We start from the raw sequence: 10,000 nt of genomic DNA on the forward strand, positions 1-10,000 counted from the left end.
GTGATAGAGGAAGACTAAAGCAAATAGAAGAACATACCATATTCATGGTTTGGTACAATCAACATCATTAAAATGTTCATAGTACCCAAAGCAAAGTAAAGTTTTAATGTATTAACCATTAAAATGTCAATGGCGTATCTCACAGACCAAAAGAAAGTTTCCAAAAACTCCTATGAATTTAAGAAAAGACCCCAAATAGTTACAGCAATCTGGACAAAAAAGAACAAATTTGGAGGGATCACAATACCAGATATCAAGCTATACTACAAGCCACCATTCTCAGAACTGCGTCTTACTGGAACTAAAACAGACAGAAAGACCAATGGGACAGAACAGAGAACATAGAAGTCGACCCTAACCATTATGCTCAATTAATATTTGACAAAGGGAGGCAAAAGCATAGAATGGAGTCATACAGTCTCTTCAATAATTGGTGTTGGAACCTGGATGGCAGTCAGGCCTAGGCAGGGCTGGGTAGGTGGGGCGGTGCGGGGCGGTGCGGGGCGCGGAGGGGCGGGGCGCGGCGGGGCGGCTGCGCACTGGGCTAGGACTCTGCTGGCACAGGCACTGCACTGGAGACTCTTGCCCTTCCCGCGGGGTCTGGGGCCTCCCAGCAGGGCCCCATGGAGGACCTTAGCCTGGAAAGCTGCAGAGAGGAGGACGCGGCGCCAGGCGCCAAGGGGTGGCCCGAACCGCAGGCGAGGGTGCACTTCCGCGTGACAAGGTTCATCATGGAGGCAGGTGTCAAGCTAGGGATGCAGTCCATTCCCCTCGCCACCGCCTGTGCCATTTACCATAAGTTCTTCTGCGAGATCAACCTGGACGCCTATGACCCCTACTTGGTCGCCATGTCTGCCCTTTACTTGGCTGGCAAAGTGGAAGAACAGCCCCTGCGAACCCGTGACATCATCAACGTGTCCAACAGGTACTTCCACCCAGGCAGCGAGCCCTTGGAGATGGACTCCCTAGTCTGGGTGATCCAGGACAGCATTGTGCAGTGCGAGCTCCTTGTGCTGCGGGTACTGCGCTTCCAAGTCTCCTTTCAGCACCCACACAGGTACCTGCTCCACTACCTGATTTCTCTCAAGAACTGGCTGAATCCTTACAGCTGGCAACGGACCCCCATCTCCGTCACTGCCTGGGCCCTGCTGCGGGACAGCTACCGCGGGGGGCTGTGCTTCCGGTTCCAGGCTCAGCACATAGCAGTGGCGGTGCTCCACCTGGCCCTGCAGGTCTATGGGGTCCAGGTGCCCGCTGAGGCCATGGCCGAGAAGCCATGGTGGCAGGTGTTTAGTGGCGACCTTACCAAGCCAATCATTGATAACATTGTGTCTGATCTCACTCGCATTTATACCATGGACACAGAGATCCCCAAAGACAAGCCTGGGACACTCGGCTGCCAGGGGACAGCGCCACCACATCGCCCTGAGGGCCGGTCCCCAGAGCACTGGCAGGGAGGACTGGTTTTGTGCTGCTGGAGACAGGCCGGTGAAGGCGATGACATGCTGCCACTTTGATTCTCAGGCTTTGACTCTCCCTGGCAGCCAAGGTCCAGATGGGAATGGGCGCTGCACCTCCCGCGGGCAGGAGGGTGCCGCGGGCAGCTCTGAGGCCTCCGGGTCTGCTTTTGTCCTTTGAAAGGACGCAGACTACAGCCGAGGTTTGGGATCAGTGGAAGGAAAATCAAAGAACGGATGGGACTGTGCCCCAGGGGATTTTTTTAAAGGCCAGATTTAGAGAAAGCATGACTCAATTAACAGAGGAAATTTTATTTTGTTTCATTGAAGATATTACAAAGCCAAAATAAAAACATAATAATAATTGGTGTTGGACTTATAGCACAGATACATGCAAAAAAAATTAGTCTAGACCACCAACTTACACCATACACAAGTATAAATTGGGAATGAATAAAGGACTTAAAAGTAAGTGGGTAACCATGAAAATCTTAGAAGAAGCAAAATATCAGGCATCTGTCTCAGCAATACCTTTACTGATACAGCTCCTAGGGCAATGGACACTGAGGAGAAAAGAAACAAATGGGATGACGTCAAATTAAAACACTTCTGCAGAGAAGAAGCGGCCAACAAATACAAAAACAACAACAACAACAACAAAACAAGGAAGTCCACTGCCTGGGAGAAGATATTTGCCAATGTTATATCAGATAAGGACCTATTCTCCAAAATTCATACTGAACTCATCCACTAAACAAAAGGAAGATCAACATTCCAATAAAAAACTGGGCACCACCACCACGAAGGCCCTTTCTGACTTATGGTGGCCCAGTTCCTGTGATGATTATTACAGCCACACAGGAGATGGGTATGATGGGGGCACGGCAATTACTGCAACAGCCGATGGGACACCCCTGTAAGAGGTCCTGAGTGTGGTGCTGGCGGCGATCACAGGATACACCATGTATGCAAGAGAGAGTGAATCATGCAGTACAGTAGCTCACCTGATTGGGCACTTGGGGAGTCAGAGGGGAAGACCCTGTGACAGAAGAATTAGACACTGAAAATAAAAATGATAAGGTACAGACAATATTTTATTGTAAGCAATTTGGCTTCTGTTATTTAAGAATGACAAAAAGCAAATGGTAGGTTTGGGGGAAGCATCAAGAATTGTAGGTACCATTATGAAGTTTCAGGATTGGAGGCAAGGTTTGAATTGTACAAGGTTGCTTCCTAAGTGCTGATTTAAATTACAATATACTTAAATGTTTAAATTTTACATATTGTATTGTTAACATATTCAGAATATAAGCACAACCAAGAGACCAACAGAGGCAAGACACTGGGAGTGGGTGACAAGAACAAGAGACTAGAGATAGAGGAAGCCGGAGGGAAGGTCAGTAGAAAAAAAGAAAGAGACATGTATATTACTTTTGGTAAAACCTTAAACACTAACATTACAAAAAATTTTCAGAAGAAAGTGTTCTGCAACATGGGATTTCTTGTCTGATTTTACAACAAACACAGAAAAGCAGTCTGATTGGATGGTGAGTTATATTCATGGCCCTAAATTTCCCAGGGTGTCTATGACCATATGTGCATGAAGTCTTTGAAGTGAACTGCATACAAAATGAAGCACTGTGTTATTTCGTCATGGCATGCTGCCCTGTTTTCCAGTTAGGGAGGGTAAACAAATGAGGTATTCTCCTTGGAAAACCTAAATGGATAAAAGGATTGAAGAACCTCTGACAAGGCTGCAAAACAAGGATTCCTCCAGCTCTGTGGCCCACACTTTGCCCCCTAAGATACTGATAAGGAGCAGGCCGATCCCACTGGCCCCAGGAGGAGGAGGAGACCTTGGGGAAATGGGAGATGGTGGTGAGCAGCAACAAGGCAATGTGACGTGGCAGCACAGCAGCCTAGGCCTCAGCATGAGGAAGATTCACAAACACCTGTGGAAAGGAGTATAGGAAGAAAATGTCATGGCAGCCCCTGTTGAGGGGCAGGTGGAAAGGCCTGAAGGTGCTGTGGGTGGCCTAGAGGGAGAGTTCAGAGGAGGGGCTGAGGTAATCTGCTTTGACTCTGAGTGACAATGGACATGCACACTCTCTCCCCCTGCCTAAGCCCCCCTGCCTGATCTGGAATTGCACTGCACTTGTTGTGCTGGTAGTTCCTGTCTCAGGCACACACCCTGAGGTCCGGGGGTCACAGGCTGTATCCTTCCCAGCATCCAGGTGTCCCTGTGAGAGAAATGTAATGGCCCAGGAACCTGGCAGCACACCAGGGGAGAGCCCAGGCAGCCCCTCCTCACCCACCCTGTCCACTCTGGGGACCATCTTCCTCTCATAGTTCTCCAGGGGATTGAGCCACAGGTCCTTGCTGATGATCTGGTAGGGCAAACAGGAGACCATAGGGACCTGAATAGAATTGCAAGCAGCAGGTGGACACAGGAAGCTGCATGCTGGCATGGCCAGTGACATCCAACCTCAGCAATCCTGCCAGATCCTGCCACGCTGTTGTCAGAGAACCAGTAGAAGAAGCTGGCGCTGTTGTCCTGGAGCCTGTGGCTGTAGGCTTCTCATTCACAATGCTGGTACCACTGAATCGGAGTGGCACTGGACAACCTGTATCCTGCAGGAGAGGGGTATGTGAAGCTGGGCACATGGCCTTCCATCCCCGCCCACCACCAGCTGCAGCCCATACAGGGAGCCTCCTGTTACTTGTGAGAGTGATGAGATACTTCTTCACAATCACATGGTTGCGGAAGTAGGGGTTGCTGCAGAAGTACAGGCTAATGGTGCACCAACCCCAGGGATGCCTGACTTCCCTCACCTGCAGAAGGAAAGTGGATCCAGGGAGTGAAATCGCTGCCCAGGGCTCCAGCCTGTAGCTGTTTTCAGGGACAGGCCACTTACCCACCTGCCCTCCACCACTCCCTGGAGCAGGTAGACTGACCTTCAAATTGATCATGTGACCAAGGATGTTTTCACCTTGGACCCTGATATTTGCCGACAACTCTGGGTGGTTGACAAACTGCTTTGGGTCAAGCAACCTGCACCTTGGGAGCTGGGCATGGACCAGCTAGAAAGAGCAGCCCGGCCTAGCCTCTCCTTCCCTTAAGGCCACTCCTTCTCCATCAAGGGCAGAAAGGGGCACAGCACCACTCTGTTTCCTGACAGACCCTGATGCCCACCAGACTGTGTTGTGCTGAGGGTTTGACAGGTTACACATCACACATTCATGCTTCTGACTGAGGAACTGGACATACAGATGGCCTGTAGGGCAGTGTTAGTCCCAGAACAGCCCGTGCAACACAGCCCTGTCTGTGGGCATCAGCCTCTGGTGTATGCGTGTCTCTGCGTTGGAGCTCTGCCCCTGGACACCCTGGTAATGCTTCTATGTTGCCTGTACAAGACAGAGGGTGTCTCCAGGATCCTGGGCCAGACCGGGGCGCACTGCCCCTAGCTTGTCCTCAATGTTCTTTTCTAGGGGAACCATCCCCGCTTACACCGTTCTCCTGCACTGTCCCATGCTCCTTGTGATCCTGCTCCTCTACCCTCAAGGATACAGCTGTGAGCCAGAACCCAGGGATGCGCCGGATATTGAGGCTTCTCGGTTTGAAATAGGGCTTGAGCCTCTGCCGAGTCCTGCACCTGAGCCGAGAGAAGGCCCTGCTGGCTTGCTCGTTCATGGGCTCCATCTCCAATTGGAGAAACTGGAGCACCTCCAGAGGGGACCAGGTGAACTTGGCCCTGGGCCCTGACTGGGCCTCCTCCTGCTGCACTGGCTGCTCTTCTTCTGGCTTTGCTTTGGTCTTGGACTGAGGCTCCACCTCTCCCACCTGTTCCACTCCCTTCATGGTGCCCTCCACTTCCCCTGCAGGAAAAACTGCTCTACTGCAATTAATTGCTCCTCCATCCACCCCTCCTCCTGGTGGTCACTCCCTTGCGGGTCACCTGGATCCTGTGCCTCCAGCCTCAGCTCTTCACTCACCACCTCCTCCTGCCTCCCCACCTGCAGATCTGGGAAAACCTCCTCACCTGCCCACTTGGCCTGCCATGGCACCACCTGCAGAAGGCCCTCTGTGCACAGGATAAACTGAGCCTGTGCCTGGAACTCCTCCCCCAGGCCCTCCTTGTCTTCCCCTTGCTCCTCACTCTGGGTTCCCTGCTGCACCTCCCTCTCCTCTCCCTGCACACACTGCTCTTCAGACACCCAGTCCTCCTCTTTCCTGCACTGAAGATCAAGCCCAACATCCTGGCCTGTGTCCAACCTCAGCTCCAGGATCTCACCCTCCCCCACCTGCATGAAGTCCTCCCACTCCAGCCCCAAAGCTGCCCTCTGAACCTCCTGTGCCCTTGTGTCCTGGGTATCACCACTTCCCTGCACCGAGGTGAAGCTAAAAGCCTCCTGGATGATCCTGCTTGCCCTGTCCTTCCTGGTGCAAAGGCCCTGGGGAGCCCTGTGAATCCTCAGGCGCCCTGCAGCTGAAGGCCCCCTAGTGGAACTGAGAGGAAGCGCGCTGCCCCCAGGAGCCCCTCAGTCTCCCAACACAGCCTGACTCTGGATGCCCCCTGGCTCTGAGACTGGTGCTGTGAAGGAGCAGGTGGTGCAGAGCCTGCTGAGTCCAGGCAAGGTGCTTGCTCACTGGTGCATGCAACCAGGCCCTGGTGTGCTGAATGGGGGCACAGTGGGCTCATGCACAGGCGCTGGTCATGTGAGCATGTGGTACAGAAGGCACCTAGCCAGGCCCAGCCTGCTGTTTCTGGGTGGGCTCCACAAAAGCCTCCTCTAATCACAGATGGGGCAGTGGGCGTCACCCTGCGAAGCCCTGCCACTTACTCAAAGCTCTGGTGTAGATAGTTGGTAGACTGAGAGGTATCCTATTATTAGCCTGAAAACCGAGATTTTGCAAGCTTAGAAACTTGACCTGACTGAAAAGAAGGAAGAAATGGTGGAACTTGAAAATGACTTCAGGTTTTCTCACTGTGCAGAATAAAGTCAAACATTGCTTCAGTTAAATATTTTAGCCGTTGGTCTCCCCACATGAACTACAATAATAATGTGCTTTGTGTTGATATTTACTGCTGTGTTGCTGACAATTACCTGGAGGAGAAGTTAAGGTGATTCAATGGCTTGAAAAAAGTTTAGCTAAATCTGATTGCAGGTCTAATTAAGCAAGTTTATTCCATATATATATATATATATATATATATATATATATGGAATAAACTTGCTTAATTTATATGGCTAAGTTGACTCGTGCATGTGTGATACATATGAAGCTCTTACTGGCGCCAATTGCATGAGTGTGTTTCAATTTGTCATTGTCAATCTGCATTTGATTGACACTGCTATTATAGAGAAAGGGCAAATAGCAGTATTATGGTATTTCTTCTAATTAATTTCCTTTCAACATGCACGAATCCATGCACTTGGCCACTGGTATTCTAATAGTGGCAAGATATCATCCGTGAATGGTAATATTCTATTGGGCAGGACATGCCAAATTGGTCGCACATATCTATCCTATCTAATAAAAGAGAAATATGGTAATTGGCGTACGACCGCTACCCTTCCCATTGGCTAATCAGGGCGATATGCAAATTAACTGCCAGCCAAGTTGGAGGTTAACTGCCAACAAAGATGGCAGTTAATTTGCATACATAGGTGCAATGCTAGGAGGCGAAAGGGGAAGGAGGGAAGAAGCCGCCTGCCCTGACTGCAATTGGAAACCCAGTGGCAGCCAAGAGCCAGAGAACCAAGCTGCTTTTGCTCAGAGAAGCCAGGCTGCCTTTGCTGGCTTCTGTGATAGGAGGACCTGGCCACCTTTGCTGGCCCTGGGCCAGTAATCGGAGAAACTGGGTGGGGCAGGGAAGAGGCAGATGTCTGCCTCTTCCCTGCCCAGCGTGGCTTCTCAGATCACTGATCACCAGTGATGGGAGAACACCCAGAGGCGGGGCCAGAGGCCAGGCTGCATAGCTGCCTGGGGACACCATTTGGACCCCAGGGGCGAAGCAGCCAGGCCCCAGCAAGAGACCCAGAAGGCGACCCAGGTGCTGGGGCTGCATCGCTGCTGGGTCAGAAATCCGGTGCCCAGGCTGAGGAGACCCAGGACCCAGAGCTGCGTTGCAGCTGGGGCACACGATCCGGTGCCCAGGCTGAGGAGACCCAGGGCCCGGGGCTGTGTAGCAGCTGGGGCACGCCATCCGGTTCGGGGGCGATGCAGCCAGGCCCGAGAAGGAGACCCAGAAGGAGACCCAGGGGCCTCCCAAGAGGAGAGTCTCCATGGCCAGATGGCGTGGTGTCGGGGCAGGAATAAAGACCCGAGGTGACTCAGATGCCTGGCCACAGGGTTAGTCCAGCCAGCAGGGCCTTTCAGTTGGGACTGGGGTGGGGGTGGGGCAGGGAGGCAAGCTGGAAATAGAGAACTACAACTCACAGGAGGCTTAGCAGCCGGGCCTGGGTGCCTGGCTGTGAAATCCAATGGGCTGTAGTTTTGCAAGCCACTTTAAACTAGAGGCTTGCAAGGTTGGAAGTTCTGCGCCTGGAGCCAGGGAGAAATGGAGCTGGGGCAGAGAGAGGGGTCCATGGCAGCCGTGGGCTTTGAGGAGTTCTCAGCACCTCCTGGCTGGGAGCTGGCGCTGCCTCCGCTGAAGGTGGTCACATCCTGGAGAGCGAGCTTGAGACCGAAGTGGAGTTCCTGTCTGGGGGTCTGGGCAGCTGCAGCCTCCAGGAGCTAGAGGAAGAGGAGGAGGCAGCCTGAGGCTGGCAACAGCGGCGCCAAAGGGAACTTAATCGCAGGAAGTACCAGGCGCTGCAGGGAGATTGAGCAGGCGAAGGAGTGGTTCCTGAACAGGCTCCATCAGATATAGAGGATAACATGGAGACTCCAGCAGGAGAGGAGGTTCCTCATGAAGGTTCTGGACTCCTACGGTGACAACTACTGGGCCAGCCAGTTCACCATCTTACTGGAGGATGAGGGCAGCCAGGGCACAGATGCCCCCACCCCAGGCAACACTGAGAACCAGCCTCCAGAGAAAGAGGGGCTGTCCCCGCCCAGGAGGACGCCAGCGCCTGCAGAAGCCAGCAGCCTGGCCCCTGGCGAGGGGCCCAGGGGTTGGAAGAGGCGGCGAGTGCCACCGGAAGGGGGCCAGGCGTGAGTCCCGCTGTCTCTGGAGCTGGCCCCCATGCAGATAAAGGTGGAGGAAGACTTTGGCTTCAAAGCGGTCGAGGCTTTGGACACAAGTTGGGTTTCTGGGGGCCAGACAAGTAGCTGCCCTACCCCACCCTAGCCAGCTCCCCCTTTGACTGACCCCCCAATAAACAGACCCCATGCTCTCCTTGGCAAAAAAAGCTTATAGAGGCATGCTTTTAGGATCAAATAGTATAAATATAGATGTAACAGGACAATAAAAAGAGAACCTGGACATGATGATCACCTGAATGCTGCCTCTGTGTCATTCCTTCGTCGCCGACTCCATCCACACCTTTGGGAACCCCCGGACCTACTGAGGCAGGGCCCCAACATTCCTCTTCTTATAAGGACTTCAGTGAGATGGGCTAAGGGTCCCACTAGAACTGCCTCAATTTAATCTAATCCCCTCTTTAAAGATCTTATCTCTATACACAGGTACATTCTGAGGTTCTGGAGATTAGGATTCTAACATACATTTTGTTGATTACCCAAATCAGCCCTTAACAACCAACATGTTTCAGAAAGGAGATTCCTACAGGGTTATTTACCAAACATTCAGAAGTATTTTTAAAAGAGCTAAGTCCCTAGCCCACTGTGCGCGCCCCTCCTGGCGAAGAGGGAAGGCCTGGGTTCCAGGCGCCGGAGGAAAACTGGTGCCAGCAGCCAGGGGAAGGGGCCCTCAAGGGGCCCCAGATTGCGAGAGGGCACAGGGCGGGCTGAGGGACCCACCCGAGTGCACAAATTTTTGTGCACCGGGCCTCTAGTATATATATATATATATATATATATATATAAGCATAAGCGACATTATGAGTGGTTGGTATGATGCACACCGACCACCAGGACGCAGACACTCAACACAGGAGCTTCCCCCAGGTGGTCAAGGCTCTCCCACAGCGAGAGCATCACTCAGCCAGAAGCCGGGCTAAAGGCTGGAAAGTGCAGTTGTGACAGCAAGAGCCTCTGCTGCCTATGTGACAAGGCTACGAACCAGTGGTGACAGGTGGAGTGGGGCCTGGATGAGCGGGAACACAGCACCTGGCTCCAGCTTGGGCTCCTGCCCGGCTGCCTGCCGTTTCGTGCACTGCTACATCCCTCAGGAGGTGTCAGACCTAACCTGGCAGTCCCACATCTCCCAAGGGGTCCCAGATTGCGTGAGGGCGCAGGCCAGGCTGTGGGACGCCACCAGCGCTTGAATTTCGTTCACCGGGCCTCTAGTCATTTTATTATTTATCACCGATTTAGCATGGTTCTCTTCTAATGCTGAATAATTTAAAGGTATAACCTGAATTTTGGTAATGATGGCCATATAGATTTTACTGCTCTTTAGTGGTATTATTTAATG

General features: G+C 52.3%; 1 protein-coding gene and 1 pseudogene across 2 annotated transcripts; both read left to right on the forward strand.

Annotated features, from left to right (window-relative positions):
* Positions 1–623: 623 nt before the first annotated feature.
* Positions 624–5,697, forward strand: LOC308512326 (cyclin-Q-like; the record flags this gene model as incomplete). Its single annotated transcript, XM_081082106.1, has 2 exons — positions 624–1,431; positions 5,669–5,697. The coding sequence occupies 2 exons, from the start codon at positions 624–626 to the stop codon at positions 5,695–5,697; spliced, it is 837 nt and encodes a 278-aa protein (XP_080938232.1).
* Positions 5,698–8,020: 2,323 nt separating this feature from the next.
* Positions 8,021–8,772, forward strand: LOC308512192 (TCF3 fusion partner-like; annotated as a pseudogene). Its single transcript has one exon. The product of its transcript is annotated as a TCF3 fusion partner-like (transcript).
* Positions 8,773–10,000: the final 1,228 nt, after the last annotated feature.

This window comes from Myotis nattereri (genome assembly GCF_964212035.1).
Source record: "Myotis nattereri genome assembly, chromosome: Y".
In the NCBI taxonomy this organism is placed as follows: Eukaryota; Metazoa; Chordata; class Mammalia; order Chiroptera; family Vespertilionidae; genus Myotis; species Myotis nattereri.